Source organism: Hippopotamus amphibius, chromosome 6, assembly GCF_030028045.1.
Source record: "Hippopotamus amphibius kiboko isolate mHipAmp2 chromosome 6, mHipAmp2.hap2, whole genome shotgun sequence".
Lineage (NCBI taxonomy): Eukaryota > Metazoa > Chordata > Mammalia > Artiodactyla > Hippopotamidae > Hippopotamus > Hippopotamus amphibius.
The window spans coordinates 57986069-58009101 of NC_080191.1; the positions used below are offsets into that span (position 1 = coordinate 57986069).

General features: G+C 44.9%; 1 protein-coding gene across 1 annotated transcript in view; it reads left to right on the forward strand.

Moving 5' to 3' along the window:
• Window positions 1-23033, forward strand: part of TIAM2 (TIAM Rac1 associated GEF 2) — a 215426-nt gene that overhangs the window by 167792 nt on the left and 24601 nt on the right. The window contains exon 17 of the mRNA XM_057739331.1: window positions 6961-7064. Coding sequence (XP_057595314.1) covers window positions 6961-7064 — 104 coding nt within the window. The remainder of the gene's footprint in view (window positions 1-6960; window positions 7065-23033) is intronic.

Below are 23033 nucleotides of genomic sequence, written 5' to 3' on the forward strand. Positions count from 1 at the left end.
AATGCTATGCAAAGTTTGCAAATTGAAATTTAAAAATTGAGAGATTTTTAAGCTTTTCTGTGCAAATGAACTCAACACTCAATGCTCTTGACGCCAAGAGAAACTGTGTCGAAAGCATTAACACAGACTTTTATATAGTGGGTGAAGCTTGGAGAACTGAAAAAAATTGTACAAAATGCTGTCTTCTTCTACTGATGGCCTTGGTTTTCCAAAATATTTACCTTTTTCTTAAAACTGCATTCACACTTTTTAAAATAAACAAAAGATACATAGGATGAAGGAATTGAATTGGATACTTTCTAAGATTCTTTTCAGATGTAAAATTCATTGATTCTTTACAAGCTGTTCATTTATGGAATTACATAGTAGAAATTCGGAGAAATTGAATAAATAGAGTATATTAAGAAAACAATTCACACAAACTGTGTATCTGATGAGGTCAGGCACATTCTGGGTGGTATGGCTGTAGACCAAACTGTGTTATCTGAATATAAGTACACTTGGTCCTCAGGTTCTGCATCCTTGGATTTAATCACCTGTAGATGGAAAATACTATTCTGTGCTGTAAAGGACTTGAGCATCTCGGATTTGGTTTCCCTGTGGGTCCTAGAACCAGTCCCCCTAAGGATACCGAGGGATGACTGTAGATATAAAACTGTTAAATGTCATAGCTTTAATGCCATAGGGGATTATGTGGTTGAAAACTTAATTAAACCATTTATTATTTACTTGTAACTTCTTTGATATTATATCTTAGATTTTTTTTTCAGTCATCTTCATAGAAGATTATCGTTCTGTAGTTTTTACCTCAGAGGGGGTCTGAGGGCTAATGATGAATCAAATAAAGCATTTTTGATCCCAAGATGAGAGTCCCAGTGAAATATGCTATATTATTTATTGCAATGCCATCTTTTAAATTGCTCTAGTGAGCGTATTTCCCCTGTCTTCAGGAAGTGAGGGAGCTAATATTCTCTTTGTATCTGCTCTGGGCTGTGTGCTTTTTGGTGCATTTGGTGTCCTCTGATGTCACTGACCCTCCCAGAGGTGAAGTTGAAGTCCTGGCCACGCAAAGAGGCAGAGACAGTTCTCAGCAGCCGAAGCACTGCCCACCAGTGACATTTTGGAAGTTTACGGGTGTGTTTTTGGTTTTCATAATGAACTGGGGGAAGGTGGCATTTACTGTTTAGGGCCGTGATGCTGGATGTCCTGAATGTTTTCAGGTCAGTCCTTTACACTGCAGAACTGTCCTCCTGGACATTCATGTAGGTGAAAACCATGGCGTAATTACTTGAGCCAAGAACCAGCTCTATTTTACAAATGAACACAAATTATTTGTTCCCCTCAGCTAGAGGGTACTTTGAATTTTCTAGGAGTGCATCAATCCAGTAAATCAATGGAAGTTTGACCTTTGTTTTGTTCAGAACTTTGTCAAGCATTTTTGCCTGTTTGGAAAATCATGTCCCTGATGCCAGTGCCCCGTTGGCATTTAAATCTCCACCAAGACACCCTGGCATTGGTCTGTGATGAAGCCGAGACATCCTCCGTGATTCTCGGTGGGGCAGGCTTTGCACAGCTTCCTCACGGTTGTTAGAGTAGTTGCACCCAAGCATTTACAGTTTGAAATACGTATTTAAAATTTCTTTTGTTACTTTCCATTTATTTTTCTTCTTGTGTTACTATTAAGGCATATATTTTTTTTTGTGAAATTATGTATGGAGGTAGATTATGTTAAGAAAGAATTTCATTTCAGGAGAGTAAAAGTATATATTATCAAAAGTGGGGCTTTGGAGCTTAGAGTATTGAGAATCAGCGTACAATACGCTTTGAAGCACAAAAAACGTAGTTTCCAAATAATTCCCATCCTCATTGCCTATCCTTTCTGTCTCCTTCAAATGACTCCTCAACCCACAAATTGAAGCAGAGCTTTTCCTGATGCTATGACTACTATAAGTTATTTCTTAAAAAAGTCTTATTATATTAAATAGGCGAAAACAAATGCTCTCTAATGTTAATTTCTTGGTTTTGGCCTTGGGATTGATATCATCTTGAGGTTTTAACTCAGTTTCTCTCACAGTTGCTGTTCCTGACAATGCAGGAGGCATGCTCAGACTTTCTGCATCTCTCTTTTCTGGGGACCAGCTGTCTGACTGCCACCCGGGGAAAGCACCTCACCCACCCTCCTACAACCAGAAGCTGCCTGGTGTCTCTGGGCGCTGCTGGCGGCCACCTGGGTGGGTGTCAGGGACTGGGAAGAGCTTGTTGCCTCTGCCCTTGCTGCCTGGTTGAGTAAGGAGGAGGCAGCCAGCAAGATGAGGTGATGGGATGGCATCAGGCAGACGAGCCCAGCATCCTAGCTGCCTGCTGAGCAGAGTGAAGGTTCCTAAGCAGCGGGCAGGAGATATGGCAGGACGCCACTGATCTCAGAGACAGCAGTGAGCAGTCCTGAAGAGAGATCTTAGTTCCCTGCCCAGGAATTGAACCCGGGTAGCCTGAATAGAAACCAGGAAAACTTCTCGCCGCTAGTCTACCAGGGACTAGAGGCTAGAAGCAAAGTGGCCCTAGCTCTTTCCCCTGTTTGAAAGCAAGAACGTTTCAAGGAAACAAAAACTGTAAAAACAGATGCGAAGTTTATTTTTAGAGACAGCACAATGTATGGGAGAGCACACCGAGAAACAGTTTGTTTCTTTAAGACAGAAGCAAGGCAGAGATACACACCCAGAGGGAAAGGGTATGGGCGTCCTCTCTGATGAGGAGGAGGGCAGTAAGTCAGAAACTAGGCTGAGACACACAGCGGAAGGAGTGCAGGCATCCTGGACAGGGAGCACAGTGAAGAGGTGGTTTAAATCACTTATATAGGACGGTCCTTCTGGGTCTTTGTTTACCTTTGGCCAATTACCTTGTTTCTTTTTTCACACCTGGCTGGTCCTAGGACCCTCCCCAAGATGCGTGCACAACTTCTTGCTAAGATGGGCCCCACCGTAGAGGCCTGTGGGTGCATATCCACACTTACTATGCGGTGGTGCCCCCTCCCTTTTCGACCCCCAAGGAGCCTTCCTGCGCATGTGCAGACAGGGAAGTCTTTCTTGACCTCAGGAATGGGCGCCTTATCTCTTTACTTCAGCAGAGCTCAGCTTCTGCCACTAGCTTTGTCCTTGGAGTGTGTGGTGAGAACAGAGCTTCAGTTTGACTCCACTTGACAAACCCCAGCTGTCCAGCCCAGGGGCCCATCTATCTCCTGTCTCACCACCCAAGCTCTCTTCCTGACCCCCAGTGACACCTGTTTGCTGAGAGTCCCCTTTGTACACATCAGAGTTAGCACCCAGACAGCCTGCTGCTGCTTACAGGCCCCGCGAAAATAAACGGTAAAGCCCACACTCCTTCATGTTAACTGTACTAAACTGGATTTGAAGTGACGTAAATGTAAACGTTGAATTCACGTTACGAGCTGTGTGGGTGAAGTGACCTTAACTTTAGCATTTATCCTAACGTTTCCATTTTTAAGTTGATACCCAGGATGTTACTTGAGCACAGGTTTTGCCCTTTAATTATAAAGGGTTTGAAGTTGCCAGTTCCTTGGCCGACTGTGATACCTGTGGGGTCTGTGCTGATGCTTAGAACAGGAAGACACTGAGTTACTAGGCATCTCCCACCTGAAGGCCCCTGTTTCCCTTGTCGTCTGTGGGGAACTGTAGGGTGTGCAGGGGAGCAGGGGGCAGTCACCTTCCGGGATAACCTGCCCAACATGTTTTCACTCTCCAAAAATGTTTGTATTAAAGGAGAAAGATGTCTGAGGCTGGTCTTATATGCGGCCTCTGACATAGGACCTGGTACCCTGTGGGTCTGTAGTGCTCAGTGCCCATCTGACCAGGGAATAAATAAATGGAATGAGTGATCCACCTGGAGGAACAGAGCCTGCGACTTGGAAAGCCTCAGCTCTGCTCACTCACCTGCTGAGTAGAAACTCATGTCAGCTGAGTTGGATACTAGGTGTTTCAAATTGCTAGACCATACCCCACTTTGTTAACTTTCACAAGGAGTAAGATGAGAAAGGCAAGAGTATATTTACCAGTTATAAACAGATGTCCTGACTTGAATTTGTAATTTTGTTATTTTTCATTATTTACAATCACATTGGCTAAAGACTCTTCTGGAGCTCATCTGAACATCTGTCCTGCAGCAGCTGAGCCTGGGTGGGCAGTGTTACCACCCTGGAAACACATGCCTGGTGTTCCTTGATAGGGGATCCAGTGCCCCAACACGTGTCAAGTGAACAGGGCTGCACGGAGGCTCTCCCAAGGTGGGAAGCCAGTTTTCGGCTGGGAGGGGAAGGATATATTTAATCAGTTTAGTGGCTGGTGCTCAAGACGTGGGCAGAGTGTAAATGGGGCTATATATAGGCATTTGGCACCCAGGGCAGGATGTCAGTACGGTGCCTGTTTAAAACAGCTTTGTAAATAAGCATTTGAATTTTACTGCCATAGCCTTTTTTTTTTTTTTTTTTTTGCCAGTCTGCTCTTCTTCTAGAACCTACTTTGTTCTCATTTCTCCTCTAGAAGAACACTAAGGGCACACTGCTTTTTATAGACAGGAATGCAGGTCCAATTGAAATCTGAGGCTTCTGGACCTGGGTCCACAGCTGTGGATGCTGTCAAGCTAAAGGCTTCCTCATGCTTTGTCATCTCCAGGACAGCTCTGGTGCACTGCTGGTGGGGTTGGAAAGGGAGTCAGTCACCCCAGAGACTCTGTTGATGCCCAAATACCAGTCAACCTCTTGAAATTTGGGTGGCGAAACAGCTCCGAGACTTCCTGTTCCGGCAGAGCTGCTTCCTCTTGGATCTCTGGGGCCAGCCTTGGTGGAAACTGGATCCAGTGATCCTTCCTGTCCAAGTCTGGCTTCAGAGAGGACCCACGCTGCACCAAGGGGGCTCCCTGAAGTTAAGGGGCTCCAAAGGTGGCTGCGGAGCCTTGCTGATTCATAGTAAAGCCTTTTGTCCAGGGGTGGGTGGGGTTTTGAGAAGAAGGGCATCAAATGATCTGTTAGCAGGTAGACACTTTGCCTTTGTAAGAGGTAAAAGGTGGTTTTGGTCCTGGGAGTTTTCAGCATTTAAAGAAGTCCCAAAGTTTTGTGAATATATTGAAGAGATGACTCAGAATCCACTTGGCACCCGCTTTTGACATCAGCCGTGTTATTTTCTCCAGCATCCATCTGGAGCCTCCGGGCTCCAAGGCTCCTTGTGGCCGTGCTGTCTCTGAGATCTTCAGGGAACTTGAGGTCGCTTTCATCTTTTTATCCTCAGAACTTAGTACATACCACACACAGAGCAGGCACTGTAGAAATCGTCATCATGAATAAGTGCATCGATTGTGTCGTATTTCCTGTAAATACAACTCTCTGGAAATATTGAAGCTTTTTATTTATAAGGTAAAGGCAGCAATAATGCAAATTTGACTGTTGCCTAGGTAATGTACTTGCATGTTGCATGGCATCTGTGACATTGCTCTCTCTTAATTTCCTTGTACTTCTCTGTTAGTTCTCTCTAAAGACAAAAGTACCTCCTCCCCTGCACACTGTACCTTGGCAGTTCCAAGGTTCTCTCCCTGGTCCTCTTTGTGCCCCGCTCTGCACATTCTCCCCGGGGGCACCATCCATCCCTGTGGCTTCACTGCCAGGTATATGATGATGGCTGCAAAGCCATATCCCTGTGCAGACCCTTCTTGCGCTCCTGAACTCCTGGGTGGGTTGCATTGCATGGCCCACGTGCATCTCAAACTCAGCTTTGCCGAAGCTGAGCTTGTGACTCCCACTCCCAGCCCATCCTGTTCCCATCTACCCAGTTACCTAAGACATAAAAGCCTCCATTGTCTGTATGTTTTTATGTGAAATAGGCAGCGTGGTCCTTTTCTGGGCAGGATTAGGATGTTGGAAGAAGTAAAGGAAGAAGAAATTGGAGCTCCAGGATTCTGTAGACCACTAAGACACTTTCTTTAGGTCTCCTCTTGTGTGGTGATTGGTGATATCAGCCTGGATCATGGACCAGCATTGTGGTCGATGAGCTCCTTTAACCTCCTAGGGCTCCCATAACTTCTAAAGATCTCCTGGAGACCACTGTCCTTGCCTCCATCATGCTGGATGGTTTGCCACTGTCTGTCTGTGCCTTTTCTCCCTAGATCAACTCAGACAGGTATGAGATTGATGACTTCTTGTTGTAGCTGACTGGGATCAGAAGCCATCTGGTTTCACCGCATTGAGAGGATAGTCTATGAAATACAAAAATTAGAATGATAGCGGCTGGTCTTTCCAACTTCCTTGAATTTGTTAATTTGAGAACCACTGGAAAGAACTGTTGAGAATGGCATATGTGTATAAGTGTAGGTTGGAAAACCACATGCTCTACTTACCTTTTATATTGTTTCTTAACCCTTACTCTGGAAGTTAACAAAGGTTTGCTGTTCCTCTTGGGACTTTCAATTTAGGATGCAATTGTGGTTGAGGCCAGAAAAAGAAGAATTATGCTTGCAAATGAGCAAGTTGTGGGTTGTAATAAGAATCTACTGTGTTATACCATTGGTTTTCCTGGATATCCCTGGTGATTTTGCCCTCACTTAGCCAAAAATAAAGGAAGGGAAGTACCAACATTGTGTAACAGTGTATTTAGTGAAGTTTGCACAGCAGTAACAAGAGTGGCCAGGCATTTAAGTCATTGTTTTGATTGGTCATTGGCCTCCTTTGATCAAAACAGACAGATGCTGCTTCTTCAAATAGCCAGAGCCCAAGTCTGTTTCAGGAGACCAGCTATGCATATGGTAACTTCAGTATCATTAAAGACCATTTTGTCCTGCCTTCTAGGTTATTAGTTAATTTTTTCTTTCCTCTCTTTCTCGATCTGAGCCTTTAAGCCAGTTGCGACTATTCTTTGCAGGTGGCCAAACTCATCTATGTTTTTGTCACTTTTCATGCAGATTTTAGCAACGTCCCTGACATCACAACTGGCCTGAAAAGGAGTCAGACTGATGGCACGCTGGACCAGGTTTCCCACAGGGAGAAGAAGGAGCAGACATTCAGGGTAAGATGCTGTCCCACAAATCTCAAACAAGGACCCGGCAGGCAAGTGTTAATTCCTACCTGAGGTGGGGAGGAAAAGATGGCGTTATCCTATCCCTAGGTTCAACAGTCAATACAAACATTTTTTTTTTTAAAGAAAATAGTTTTCTTTTTCATTTGAAGTAAAGTTACTAGCAGGAAGCCTTGACTCTGGCCCAACCTCCTGCATGCCACCAGAGATGCTGCAAACATGCCCGTTCATACATTAGGATGGTTTGACCAGGAAAATCTGAGTTCATGTATTCTGAAGGTCACATAAAATTACTATTCTATTCCTTTACTACATTTTTTTTTTTGGCCAAAGATAAATTATTTTTGGAATGTGGTCCTTTTCTTGTAAAATATATAAAACATAAAATTTGCCATTTCCACTATTTTTAAGTGTACACTTTGTGGCATTAAATACATTCACAATATTGTGCAAAACGTTGCCACTGTCCATTTCCAGAACTTCTTCATCCTGACATATAGAAACTTGGTACCCATTAGATAGTAACTACCCATTCATCCCACCCCCTAGTCCCCTGGAAACCCCTATTATACTTTCTCTCTCATTTGCCTATTCTAGTTACCTCATATAAGTATGACCTGTAATATTTGTCCTTTTGTTTCTGCATAGTGTTTTCAAGGTTCATCCATGTGGTAGCTCCTTTTATGGCTGAATGGTATTCCATTGTATGTATATACTGCATTTGTTTATCTGTTCATCTGCTGATGGACACTTGGGTTGTTTCCATCATTTGGCTGTTGTGAGTAACGCTGCAGTGACCCTGGCATCCACGTATCTGTTTAAAACCTTGTTTTCACTTCTTTTTGGTATGCCACTCAGAGTGCAATTGTGGGGTCACATGGTAATTCTATGTTTAGCTTTTTGAGGAACAGCCCAACTGTTTTGCACAGACAGCACTGCACCATTTTACATTCCCACCAGCAGTGTATGAGGGCTCCAATTTCTCCACATCCTCACCAGCCCTGGTCACATTCCATTCCTTTCCTACATTGTTAACTGTTCCCAGCTCTCTTTTCAGAAATGGTCTGACATGATCTTTTTAAGTACAGTCCAGTTTTAACTGACTTTGAGATTATAACTCTCTTTTATATTTTTTGCTTTTGTCTTAAATACAAAACAAGGATGGAGGAGATATCAACTATAACAGGTATTTAAATAAAACTTACAGCAGGACTACACCCCAGTTGGGTTTAAACTAATACTGCCAGGAACTGGTCTCTAGGTGAGTGGCCACGTGGCACAGCCTCCAGTGACTAGCGCTGTTCATTGTGGGGTGGGTGGATCGGGTTAGAGCCTGCCAGTTTTGGAGCAGATTCAAGTGGCCTCTCCTCTGTGCTGTCCTCTCTTACCCCCTAAGTTTATCCTCCCTATTGCCTGTTCACCTCCTTCCAAATCTCCCTTCTCTTTCTTCCCAGTTCCTCATACAAACCAAATATTCAATTGGTCTGGTTATGCCGCCAGGAATCAATTTCTTTTACTAAACTAGAATCACCAGCATTGTTAGTCTTTGTCACTTTTCTATCTCTGATGGGTTATTTGCTTTTGGGAACCCAATATTGTAGCTCAAATTCACGCTTTTGTTTTTTTTTTTGGAAGCAGTGGATTTTAGAGCATCAAATAGATGTGTGGGTTTCTTTGTCTTAACTTTTTTAAAAAAGGCAAATGCTAGGGAAACAGTCAAGAAGCTGGGCTCTCTATTTAAGGTCAGTGTGCCCATGGGGCGGGGTGCAGGGTGGAAGGTTTGGGGAAATCATTAATGCCATTAGGGATAATAGTTTCCTCTCTATTATAATCTGTTTGAGTTCCACATTAAAGTTCGTAAGAAGGAAATTAAATTCTTTTCCAAGTTTTATTTTATGTTAAGTTTCAGTCACATAAATCTGCAGAAAGTTACCATGTTGGGGCTATTTCCATTTCTATTACTTAACACTGCCTATCATAAGTAAACAAAGGTTTATAAGATGAACGTTGGAGCATCAGTTAGACATTTAGAAGAGGAGTGAAAGCTGCAATTCAGCTTGAAATTGGAGCTCTCTGAGCTCTAATTTTCATTGCTAAAATGATTAAAGGAGAATGCAAATAAATACCAAGGAACACAGAAGAAAAAATTATTAAAAAAATATTAGCATGTTAAGCATTTGCTATCAAGTTCCTCTCAAATTGAGTAGTTATCATCTCACCTTTTTCAAATTTGAAGATATCTATCGATAATAATGGATTTCAGTACTTTTTTAAAAAACCTAGCAAATGCCTAGCAGCTACTCAGTTTACATATTTTTATTTCTTGGCAAAGAAGAATCTGTGATCATCAAAAGTGATCATTGTGATGGATATTAGTGAAAAGAAAGCTTTGAACTGAAGAATTAAAAAATAAAATTTCTCTTCTGTTATTATTTTTAGCCTCTTAGAAATAGCAGGTTATATCTAAAAGCCATGCTTTTCTGTTTTCCAAATGGTGATTTGGGAGTTTTAGGATGCGTGTCCCTCAGGTGCTGGTCCTGGGTCTTTCGGGATGGCCCTGGCGCTGTCCCATGGTGCCCACAGGAGGTGGTCACTCCCCAAAGGGGAGTCTTGCCTCTGGTTTCCAGACTTCCCGTGCTGGCCCATCCGCCTTCTCAGAGGTCATAAACTTCTTTTCCGATAAGACCCCGGTTGAACCTGGGCTGTTTGGGATATTTTACTAACAATATTCTAGACTTGAGAATAAGAACTAATTTCCCTTGAAAACTGAATGCAGCCCGGCTGGATGAAGCACAGCTGTAAGTAGGGCTTGTGACAGCCCCACAATTTCTGCAGATGGTTCATAATTGATTGCCTTCTTTCTGCTCAAGGGTGCCTATTACTGTCACAGCTCTTTGTGTGCCCCTGTCAACCTCTCCTGTGTGGGGGATTTTTTTTTTTCCCCAGTATTGTTGGCAATTAGCTCGCACTATTGTAATAGTTTGGAGTATGAAAGAAATAAACAGTTTCTTTTGGGGGGTGAGGGGGTTGAAGGAGTTTCTGGTTTGTTCCGGGAACTTGAGGTGTGTAAGGCTGTCCCCACGGAAGTGCTGCTTGTGTTGTTTGCTGCCCTCTGGGCTGGCTCTGAAGATGTGGCACTTCGGGGTTCTGCCATCTCCCTGTGTGCCCTAACCTGGCAGCTTCCCAGAGAGGCAGGCACGGAGCTTGGGGTGGAAATCCAGAGCAAGGGGGTGTGCCTTCCCCCACCCCCGGGCTGCTTGGAGGAAGAGCGTGGTGGCGCTAGGACGCCCTTGTGAATGTGACTTGAAAGAACAGTTTGGGATTTTTTTTCACTGCCTGGGGATGAGAGAGAGAGAGAACGTGTGTCTTACTCATTTCCCAACAGCCGACTTACATGGAATCATTTCTCCCAGAGGGTGCAGGTTTCTTTGAACTTTTCCTTTCTATGTACAGCATGTAAGTAAACGAGGGCTTTGATTCTCAGGAATGTGGATTCTGATCCAAATGTAGGCGTGCTTGCATCTTTTCTCTGTCTTGAAAGTTGATTTTACTCTAAAATGTCTAAAGATTGTTGTGCAGAGAAGATAAGCCTTTCTTTCCAGAAGCGATCCTGGCAGTAATCTTCAAGCACTCTTTATAGCTCAGGATAAGAGAATTTCTCTCAGATACTAGTTTTTCGGTGGCATTGTCAACTTTTCCTTTCTCATTCCAAGGATGCATAGCTCTCTAAACAGATCTCTGAAATAGTTTTGTCCTTTTGAAATGTAAAGATATCAGGAAGTCCTAGGGAAATTTCAAACGTTTACTCTGTAACATATGTTTGAAAAGACAGAAGGATAATTTGAAGACAGTAAATAATTTCATGCTTTCTCAAATTTGCTTGGAGTGTTGTACATACTTGTACTGGGCTTAATGCTGTAAAAGAAAATCCACAAGAGTGAAACCCGTCTTCTACAAGGTAAGCAGCATTTTACTTTAGTTATTACTGATTAATTTTTTTCAGCTTTTTAGAGGAATTTTATGTAATCACCTCAGGCAGCTTCGGCAGTGATTATTTTTGCAGTTTGTAGGCGTTGTGTTGATAGAACAGAGAGCGTTGAGAATCTGGAGATGTATAGCCTTGACAACTGGTGTTGTGCTCTTTGCAATTTAATCATGTTTTGAATGTATTTTGTCCTGTTTATTTTTTCAAGGTAGGAAAAAAGGACATGAACTGATGACTCGGTTTTGGTACCCAGCATGAACATAACTTGCATTTAATATTTAATGCCTACTCACCCACTTAGCTTAACCTTTTGAGTTTTTCACGCGGATTGCTTCTAAGAGCTTGCATCTCTAAGAAGCTAAAGGAAGAGAGAAAGATTCGTGGGTCACATGATTTATTTTCTAGCATTTTAAATTATATATCTTTCTTACCTTTCTTTGAGTGTCTGCCTTATTTCAGGATCTCTTGGTTGTAAGATGCTTTTGTTAAAAAGTGAAGTGAAAATAGAATTTATTTATAAATAGCAGTTTTTCTACATGGCTGCTATTCAATAGATTAGTATAATCATGATCCTTTTTCAAAAACTAGACATACCTATTTCTAAGTGCACATTATCTGACAGTTCCTATAGGAATGAGCAGAGAGGTTGCATCCTCAAAGCAAACCCATTGTCCCTGAAAAATGATTTGGGGTCTGATGTTCCCCAGTAGTGATACAATAATCTTTCACAGTGAATCAGTTCCAGGTAGCCTTTTCTTATAGGCAGTGGTATAATCTCACGGTTGGAAACCTGATCTCATGGTTGGAAACCTGAATCTGTATCCTGGACCACCAGACCTTACAACGGTGTGCCCTGGGGCAAGGTACATAGCCTTTCGGAGGTTCTGTGTCCTCATCTGTACGTAAAAATAGCAGTAGCTGCAAGCCCACGTAGTGGAGAGGATCAGGGACGACTGGAAGCCCAGACATGAGCGATTATTAGGGGAGCGGCCCCCTTCCCAGTGTGGTTCACACACCTGCATGTTTTGAGTGCTTTCCCACTCTGCTTAACTCACGCGCGACTCAGCCACCGGGCTGCCTACTGAGTCGTCTTGAAATTGGTGTCTGTGGTCAAATACTGCTGAGCTGTCCCCTGAGGTAAAAAAGAGTGGAAAACCAAGGGCCTTGGCCGTTGAGTCCTCTTAGCTCTTTGTCATCTGCATGGAGACAAAGCCCCCCCCACTTTTTAGCTTATTTTTCTTAGGTGGAGTCTCGTGAATTGATGACCTTTTCTAAAGGGCCGTTCAAATGACAATAAAAGCAGTGTGTGTTAGGTTTGACTTTATCCTTCGCAGGAGTGGGCTGTAAGGGGGCGGTGCTTAGGAGGGCTTGCAGACTTTCTGCCTTTTGGAAGAGAGGCATCACTTCAGGGCAGAGAGAAGCACCAAGGACACAGAAGGACGCAGGCTGGGAGGGATCAGAGTTGAGCTGAGTTTCCCATCCGCGCTCACATGTACCGTTCTGCATTTCTAACACTCTGCTTCCTTTCGGCAGGGACTTGGTGGCAAGTTGGTGAACTTGTTTGAAATGACTGGGATTCATTTTCATTGGTGTCTGAAAGGCCATTTGATCTCTTTGTCGTTTGTTGGTTTTATTTTTTTAAAAAAATTTCCCATTTTCCTAGCTTCAGGCTATCAGGCCCCTGCTCTTCTTGGTCTGTCCTTGATCACTAGGGCTGATATGTTGGGGAGATGCCAAGTCCTTGCTGGAGTGGCAGGAAGGGACATCGCTGCCCTCTTTGTGGCCAAGGATCACTTACACACACTGTCCCATGGGGTTCGCTGCCACCCACAGTGTCAAATGAGAGAAGGAAAGAAAGAAAGAAAACCAAATCTCCGTGCCGGGTGTGGGGTGGCCCTCGGTGAGCTGAGGTGTGGGGTGGCATCACACCCCCGGGAGGGAACACGCTGAGCAGGTGGCTGCCCGGCCACAGTCTGGGACAGGAGGGCGTGTCCAGCGGAGGAGGGGACACGGTGGAGCTGACGGGAAGGCAGAAGGCAGGGGGAAGACATCTCACTCGTGCTGGCCGTCCCCTCCACTTCCTCTCACAACCTCCTCCCCGCCCCCCAACCTGCCCCGGTCCTCATGGCTGTGGGCTTGAGTCCTAAAGGGGTCTGTGTTAGGCCAGGAGTGTCCCTGGACGGAGCACATCAGCCAGTGGAAGGGGGCTGTCCCTGCTGGCTGAGCTGTGGGCCACCTGGGGCCAGAGACCCAGAATCAGCCCCCAGCTGGGTGATGCCTGATGAGCACCCAGGGGCCTGAGCCCCTGCCAGGGAGGCTCTTAAGGCTCTGACGTGGGGATGGCTTGTCCAAGGGGCCGGGGCACGGGGATCACAGGATGCTGTGAGCTGGCCGAGGGTGTGGCCCGAGGCTGGGGCCCTTGTGCTCATGCGGGATGTGCACGTGTGCGGGCAGCAGGGTGTGTGGAGCCCGACGTCTTGGGTTTCGGCTTGGGGAGACCTGGGGCTGCCGCGCCGTCACCCCCCCACCCTCCCGCCACCTGTGAGGTGGGGACCCCAGCACCTGAGCCTCAGTGGGGCTGGAAGGGCTCGGGAGGTCACTCAGCACCCTCCCCTGTGTGCCCTGGCGGCGGGGGGCTTTCCTATGAACACACAGGCTCGGTGTCCCTCCAGCTCTTCCTTTGCTCTGTCCTCATTGTCCCCAGCCCTCTTCTTCCCCAGCCTCTGTCCCCTGCTGTCTCACTCTCCTCCAGCCTTTCTCTTTTCATCTTTTCTGGAAAAAAGGAAAAAGTTGTTACAGCGAGGCATCTGCAGAGTCACACAACGAGAAGGAAAAGGAGGAGGCCCGGAGCAGCAGCGGCGTGAGTCACCCAAGGGCGGGCGAGCTGTGCCCTCGGGGCCTGGCAGGTAGCTGTGGCTCAGGATCCACTCGCTGATGCTGACGGGTTAATTACACCCCCTTCCCCACGCTGCAGGGCGATGACTCACAGGAGAGTGACTTGGAGGCTCCCCAGAGCCGAGGTCACCCAGGGTGGACCCTGACGACAGAGATGCTGCAGGGACGGGCCGGGTCTTAACCCGATGACTGACTTGCCACACTTATTTCTGGCGCAGACACCACCTTCCTTTTCCTCCCCTTTGGAACAGCAGGGGCCATGATTTCACTCCCATCTTCTCTGAGATGAGACCACAGAGGGATGCGTTGGCCCTTTCCAAGGCAGACAAAGCGTAGCCCGCCGGCCACCGCACTTCGGGGGTGGACAGGAGCCTCGGCCTGCTCCTTGATATCTCCCCTTTGGTCCTGGTGCCTGGACTAGTCAAGGAGGGGGTGGGCGGAGTTCCCCGAGTTCCGTGCTGGTTGAGGAGTGGGCCGTGTGCTTTTGGATACAGTCGCGGGGGAGAGAGTATAGCCTGTATCCATCTCCCATCCTCTTCCTCTTTGGCATTCAGACCTCTATTTCTTCATCTTTACTTTCTTTCTGGCTTCCCGGATTGGACATAGAGAGTTATGGAGACTTGAGTATAGCTTTGCTTTTCGGAGGAGAAGAAAGCAGGGAGTCTGAGGTTCTCAGGCCAAACCCCAACCACAGTAAACACCCTCTGCGGGCTCATGTGTATTCGCAGGGGAAGCTTCCTGGACTTAAGGTGGTCTCAGAAGAAGGACACCTGGGATTTTGCCCCAGGTCTCACTCGGAAGTCCCTTTGTCCTTGGATAAGTCATCACATATCTGCATCTGTGCAGCTGGGGGTTGGGTCGGTTGTCTTGGTGGCCTGTCCCGGCTCCGAGCATCTGTACTCCCTGACACCCCTCCTGGTCTGTCTTTCTGCCCAGACACACGATCTAAAGCAGTCTTTTGCTTGACAGCCTTTTCTTCTCATGGAGGCAAAAGCTGCTTAAAAGAAAAATAAATTTTAGAAGAACCCAGTTAGAATGAACATTGGGTAATTCCTGTCCTTCTCACAGTTATTGACCTTATTTAAGGTAATGGTAAGTGAAGGGGGGATGATTAGAGAGTTTATTTCCATATCTGCTCTAGGCTTCCTCTCTCTCTTACCTTGTTTAGGAAATTATTTAGAGTAGACTGTTTGAGAATTTGATAAACACTATGGACCCTCAGAAAATTGCTCAGGTACGTACATAAAAAGTCACCCACAATTCCAGGGAGCTCATTGATCTTACGGCGTTTATTCATGGATTTCCCCTTAGGAGTTGATGAACTCTGGGTTCATAATTCTGACTTGGAATGACCATCTGGATCATCTAGCTTCTGCCTTGACTTAATGTTATGGACATCACACAATTACCAACTACCTACAATAAGAAAAGCACTGTGTTTATGCACTCTAGTGGCATCTGAACTTTGTTTTCATCTTTAGGTCTGATTGGTTGGGTGGGGTTGGTTATCAGGTGCTTTATTCTTTTAATGCGCTAAGAGATTAAGGAATGTCAGATAAATAACAACCCCTCCCTAGGTGGCAAAACACTGCTCGGTTGAGACAAGGAGGCCATATTGATGGTGGTGGGTGGACATCTCTAGATTGTTAACACTAACTGTAGCATTGTGTGCTGGTATCGGAGCGTTTCAAAAAGTTTTATTTTCTGTAGTTAGGGAAAAAAAGTGATTTGGGGGGGACATGAATTTAAATTTTGATCCCAAAGCAGAACTGTGTAACTCATTTTTGTAAAATGAACAGCTGTCTGAGGGACCAGGAGAGTGTGGTTTATGTGCTCAGTTGGGGGCGAATTAGGCAGCTCCTGTGTTTCTCTTCTGAGCACATCACCCCGGCTGCTTCCACGTCAGCAGGTGAGCTGGGTCTTAGCTGCTGCTCACTCCTTTCCTGTCTTTTGAAGGAGTAACAGACGCAGTTGTAACCTAACTCTGACTGGCCACTGTTTGGGTACCAGGAATCTTTTTCCATCTTTTATTTAATCTGCCAAGAATGGGGGTAGCCTCACACTGCTTCTTCATTCCTTTACTAAAATCTCCTTCACAAAGGCGTTCTCAGCTATTAGCCATTGTTGAGAGCTCTGAGATCGTCCTGTAAATGTTCTGTGTACGTAGAGATGGTAGTTGAATGAACCCTCTGATTGTGCTGGTGAGTGAAGGTGTATTTGAGTCTGAGTGCTTTTTTGTGCCTTTCATTATTGTAGCAGATTCTCACCTTTTGATAATGTCCCAGCCCCACAGTGTAACTGCTTTCACTTTAAAAAAAAAAACAAAAGTTCTGGGAAATTGTTCTGAGTTTGGCAATTTCCCCTGTGCTCTCCTCTTTGAGTAGATTTCTGTGCCACCCGCCTTGGGGCTGGGGAGCTGGGGGAGGGAAGGGGGGGTACTCTGCCTGGGAGCCCTTCACACAAGCAGGTGTTAGTGTTTTCACGCAGATCCCAGCTTCTAACTGCTGAGAGTAAAGATGGCATTATTAGCTTTGTAAATCAGTCTCCAGCTGTTCTTGATAATAGCATGAAGAACAGGGCAACAAAAAATGTATTTGTCATATAAGACGTTACCATTAGGGGAAAATGATGGAGAGATATGCAGGAACTCTCTGTCCTTTACAACTCTTCTGTAACTCTCATATTATTTCAAAATAAAAATGTTTTTTAAATGTCCAAAAAAATGTATTTGTCCCTAATATGGGAGACCGGAGAAACCTGGAGGTGTGTTTTTACAAGTGCCTCCAGTTTTTTCCATCTTTCCTCTTCTTCATTTGTGCACTCATAGCTGCCTCCTTCTCCCTCATTTTGTTGGTTCAGCCTCCAATGCCTCCCTCAACCCCGGGACTCACCTTCCCTCACACTCTCGGATCCTTGGCTGCCACCTCAGTTCTTGTGTTTTCAGAAAACAGATGTCAGATGAGGAAGCTCTTCAATGTGCAATTACCTAGGAAGTCCTGGGCTCGCATTGGCACAGGCTGGGGTTTTCGTTCTAACTGCTTAGAGGCCACAAGTGTCGCAAAGCTTGAGGAGTGCTGCCGTCTTCCACCCCTCAGGCTGCTTTGAACTGGCTGTGGAGTTTTCTAGAATCCACTCCCTTCTCAGTTAATACAGTCACAAGATAAAGGATAGTCAGACGAGAAACCCCGGCCCCATGATAAGGGACTCCAGGCATCAGGATGTGCACTGCTCTCCTCTCAGTAGCCTCACAAGATCTTGAATGTCATGCTTTTATAGGTGAGTTTTCAAGATAGAAAGGCTGATTATCAAGCCAGTAACCTCAGGTGAGCTTTAAAAACAATTTTCTATGTCTGAGGCTTTTAAAAGTTTTTTTTTTTTAATTGAAGCATAATATGTTAGTTTCAGGTGTACATCAAAGTGATTCCATTATGCAAAAAAGTTTGTTTATTTATTTGGCTGTGTTGGGTGTTCATTGCTGTGCACGGGCTTTCTCTAGTTGCGGCGAGCAGGGGCTGCTCTTCATTGCAGTATGTGGGCTTCTCATTGTGGAGGCTTCTCTTGTTGCGGAGCACGGGCTCTAGGCACTCAGGCTTCAGTACTTGTGGTGCACAGGCTTAGTTGCTCTGCAGCACGTGGGATCTTCCTGGCCCAGGGATTGAACCTGTGTCCCCTGCGTTGGTGGTTGGATTCTTAACCACTGCACCACCGGAGAAGTCCCCCATTATGCAAAGAAGTTTTAAATTTACACTGTGTCATGGTCCTGTTGTCTCTGTTGCCTTTTGGTTCTGCTGGAGGGTCTGTCTGTCTGTGCACCCCTTCCCTAGGTCATCACCTGCTCTCCTCACCCCAGGAAAGCATGGCTTCTGTTACGTTGTGTGTATGGGTTCATTATTTTCTAGAAGCTTGATCAGAATTGCCAAACCATTTATTGAACATGGTTGTTGTCCTAGTTTAAACGTTATTACTTCATTTCTATTATTTAATTATTGTTAGATTTTAGAGCTAGGTTGGTGGTAAAGTCTCAGATAAATGTGTGTGTGAGGTGGGCGTCGTTCCACATGAGATGATTATTTTGAGACCCTGTTAATGAGAAGCATTCCAGAGTAACGCAGCAGACTGGATTATCACACTGCTGAAATCCAGCAAAAAACATGGAACTAAAACTGCAAGTCAGGGGCCACACAGGTTGTACCTGTTCTCACTCAAGGCAGATAGTGTTCGGCAATACTCGTTCCCAATTAAGGCTGTCAGGATTTTAACAAATAATTTGATTTTTTTATATTGTTATGATTTTTCTCCCCAAAACTGCAGTTTTTTGGAAGTCAGATTCCAAGCTTTATTTTCAGCCAAATATTAGAGCTGAAAATCCAGGACTTTTTATTCATGAAGGGGATGTGGTGAGTTTCAAAAAAAATCATAGCGCCTGGACTCTTTCTCCCTAACCCCGTGACAGTCTTCATACGTGACTGTGGGGTGTCCCGGTCCAGGAAACCTCATGGAGCAGTAATCATTGGAAGTTAGTGTCACAAAGGCACCAGCCTCCAGAGGGGACGGGGAGGAGGGTGGGCTGCCCTCTTCCTGAAGCTGCAGCGGGGGCCACACGTGCCGGTCCGTCTAGGTGGCCATGTTGGTTTCTCTGCATCCATGATGGCTCTGCTTCTAAGTGACAGCAAGATTGTAAATGGTAAATTCGAAATGCCCAGAGACGTTCTTTAAGAATTCATAATTTGCACCCAATCCAGGCAGGGAAATGGCTCCCTTCATTCCCCCAAATCACAGTGCGTGCCTGTCTACCTGTCAGAGTCAGGGCAACCACAGCTTGGTTTCTTCTGGAGAAGGTTATGGGGCAGAGGCAAGCGCGCTGCCAGTTTGGCGCCTCCTTCCTTGGCTGAGTGTTGCTGTCACCTTCGGTTGACTCTCATCGTCCCCAACGCAAAGGCTATTCCAAACCGCACATGTGCAGTTCACGTTAGGAGACAAACGAGGATTCACCAGAAGGATTTCATCCTCCGCTGCACCAATTTGAAGCGTTGATGTTTATCTCTTAACTTGCTGGGCCAGGCAGGCAGTGACCCTGAGTGCCAGGGCCTCACGCGCTCTCACTGGTTAGCGGGCTTTAGGAAAACCGCCTCACCCCAAGTCCTTACATCCTCACTCACTGAAAAAGAATGGTATTATATTTCCACGACAGTTTTGTGGAGGTGAAATGGCTCTGCAAACTACCCTTCGCATGTGATATGGGCTCTTAGCGTGCACTGTGAATTTTATATACAGCATCTCATGGAAACCCGTGTTCTCCACAGCGGCCCTGTTGAGTAGATGTCCCGAGCCCCTGTTAGTCTGAGAGAACTGAGATGGGAGATGGTAACTGACAGTCTGGTCAGCGGTAGGGCAGCAGTCACAGCCAGTTCTGTTGGATGCTAAAGCCCATTCTTTCCACTACACCCATCTGACCAGTAAGGAGAATGTGATGCTGATTATAGATGAAAGGGAAAAACCAGATGAACAATGGTGCATGTAAATACCAGAGACATGGACTTGATTTAGGGGCAGAGCAACTCTGTTTGTTCAATTGCAGGTAGGATGTTAGACATTTGGACACAACTTTTTGATTCTTTGGCTTAATTTACAAACATGATTAAGCAGTGTAAATGTGTTATTTTGCTGTTGTTTTGGGATTTTTTTGTTTGTTTTGTTTTGGCTTTGAAAGAATATATTTCATAGAGCTATAATGGAATTTCTGTAGTTGTTAATGTCAACAAATTTGAAATCTGTTGCAGAAAAGTTCTCAAGTCCCAGAATACCAAGTGCTAATATCTGATATTTGCATCTGACTAGTAATTCGTTTGATAATTTGGAGTGTAGTTTTGTACTAGGTGCATGCCATATGTGAATATTTTCACCTCCAACTTGCTTTTTAATAGATAAAATCCATCTTTTAAAATCTGCCACTAGATAATAACCTTAACATTAAAGTAGTACAGTGCAAAAAGTAGATACTGGTCTTAAAAAAAACATTTAAAATTATATTTTGAGGGTACATGTAAGTACAGTGTCACTGGAGAAGACCACTTATATTTGAACAGAGCTGCTCTTCTCTCCCAGAGCTGGTTGGATGGCTTCTTCCTGGATATTCAATATATTGGTGTCTGAGAGTTCCCACCCTGGGTATATCTGCATAGAGAAGAGGGTCTAGTAATATTGAATTGTATTTTTTGTCAGTAATGCCTGGAGAACATTTCTCCGGCAATTTATAACTTTCCTGATCTGAACGTACCTTTTAATGTTGGTTTTCCATGGGAGCTCACTCCTTGTAGATTTTATGTAGACCCCCCCAAAAAAAAAATCCATCCCCAAAGGGTTAAAAATAAATCACATAGTTTTTTTGGTAAATAAACTTTCACACACTTGCTTACTTCTGCTTTTATTTGCAGCTTTTCCTGCTCTCTTTCTTTGGTATTGGGAGAAACACTGTAGGAAAAAAGGGCACCTTTTAACAACAGTAAAGATGTCCAAGTAGTGTCTATCTTGTGGGTTCCTACAAAAATATTTCCTAAGATAAAATTATAATATGGCAACAGTAATGATATTTAATAAAAAGACTACTTGGGACACGGGTAGGGCTGCGTGAGTCAAGAGCAGTGAAGGGCAGATAATAAGATGACGGTACTAGTCCTTGCTGCTGTGAAGCCTCCACCATCCCCACTTCCCTACGGATAAGAGGAGTCTGTGAGGGTGTAGAGGCCCCAGGCTTATGTTCCACAAGAAGACAGACCAAGCCAACGAGTTAGAGCCGGCAGGGATGTAGCGCTGTGACGGTCTGGAAGCTGATCTAAGATGCCCAAGGAGGATCATCAGGGAACTGGGATAGGGGCAACTGAATTGTATTAATCGTTTTCTGAGCATCTTAGAACTGCCCCCAGGGGTGAGGGCTTGGTCTGTAGCTAGGAAGCATGTGTTGCCCCGCTTTTTGTTTTCCTAGGTAAGGCAACCAGGAACCCATGTGGATTACAACTGGATAGAAAATATACTTCTCAGGGTACCAGAGCAAAGAGAGAAGATTCGGCTGGGGGACAGTCCAGGCTTAGGTAGGTGGGCAGAGCTGTCCTCGGCAGAGTGGGACACAGCCTGAGCTGTCGAACCTCCGTGTGTGGGGTCCCCTTCCAGGATTCACCTGTGTCATCCTCAGTCTTCTGTATATAGTGGACACTCTACCTGCCCAGGAAATTGGAAGCTAGCAAAGATGTGTCAAAGCTCTAGTCTCTCCAGGATTTGATTACGGTTGGTGTTGTTATTGATACATTTTCTCTTCAAATACAGTGACAAAGATAGAAGTCTCAGCTCAGTAAATTCTCAGAATATGTAGCACTTGAAGACCTTTGTTGCAAAAACTGCTCAATAATATATTATCCGTGGCCAGGAATAAAGTCAGAGACACAACTCTTAAATAGAAATGTTGTATTTGGAAAAATCAGCAGTAAACAAAACCAGCTAGACCGACAGGGTTCAGTGAAAACGTTGACCACTTAAGGGAGAGTTAGTGTAAATACCCAAGTTTAAACTAATTTATGTGATTCTCAGAACAAAAGTAGGCTGTGAAAGAAAACCGAAGGAAGAGAACTGAGAGGGAGCTAAGACCTGAGATGAGTACCTCTGGAGGGGAAAGTGGGTGAGGGTAGCATTGACAGATAAGTCACAGGCAAGTATGTGTCTTCCAAAAAAGTGAGTTGAAAGACATTGGTTTAGAGACGTCTTGAACTTGATAAACACAGTTAGAATGAATGTTAAATGGTATAATCACAGAAAGAAATTAAATATAGGCCTTAATGCCCCAAGTCACGGGAAAAGTGAACTGAATTCTCCCATCCATCAAAAAGCAACACAAGAGAAAGTAAAAACAGTAAAAGAGAATTTGAGTCATTTATCTGAGCCCTGGATCTGAGCCAGGCGAGCACGCAGGTGTTGTTTTGTTTGGTTTTTGACACAGTTGAAAGCATATTACATAAAACAGTTTATATCTCATGGGAATTAAGATGTTATTTGGCGTCTTTAGGAAATTGACACATAGAAGTCATTTTTTAAATATACACTTTAATTTACTCACGATAAAAATCAGAATAAAGTTTAATAGATTATTTCGAGTTTTAATTTAGACTTAATTTCAAAAGAGGAAGCTTTTTGCGTTGGGCTCACCTCTCTGTCAGTGACTGGCAGACTTTTCCTGTGAAGGGCCAGGTAGTCAGTATTTTAGGCTCTGGCCACCCCTTAGCTCTGCATGTCAGTGTGGAAGCAGCCCTAGACTGTAGGCAGATGGATGAGCGTGGATGAGTTCTAATAAAACTTTATCTACAATGACAGTGAGCAGGCTGGGCTCGGCCTGAAAGCTGGTTTGCTGACCCTCGCCCTCATGATCTGCCCTTAGCTCACCTCTTTGTTTCAGAGTGGGGTCATTAAAGACTCTTTTATGCCAGTTTTGCACTCAGAAGTCAAGGAAAAATTCTGGCTCATGTGCATCTTCATTGATGGGCAGGTTTGACCGTACATCAGAAGTAAGCCGTATCTTTCTGGGTGAAAAATGGGAAAGCGAGAAAGCAGTACCTGTATCTATTAGACAGGATGAACTGATTTTTGTAGGTTACATAAGAGTGATATTGAAACACCTGACATTTTATGTGAAAGAAGCGCCCAGTTGTGTAGAAACGCTGCCCTAGCCCTTGAAACATCCTTGGCTGAGAGAGCATATCTCATTCATTCCTGAATTCAGATCAAACTCCAGTTAAATAAGGAAACTGAGCAGAAGGCAGGCAGCAGGCCCGTTTCGCACTGGCTCCGGATGGGTGGCTCCGTCCCCGAGAGGATGACTGTGGCCTGGAAGCCATGGAGCCACACACGTGGTGCTTCCCTGCCTCTGGGCACACAGCTCGGACCTGCCTTCCTGAGAGTGTGCCACCTGAGGACGGGCACTTACTGCTTGGTACACATGTGCCACACAGACGCTGTCTACCTTCTCAAAGTCTGCTCTCCCTCTGGACGGCCGCCCCGCCCTGCCCCACCCAGGTCTTTGAAGGTAAAGTTCGTCT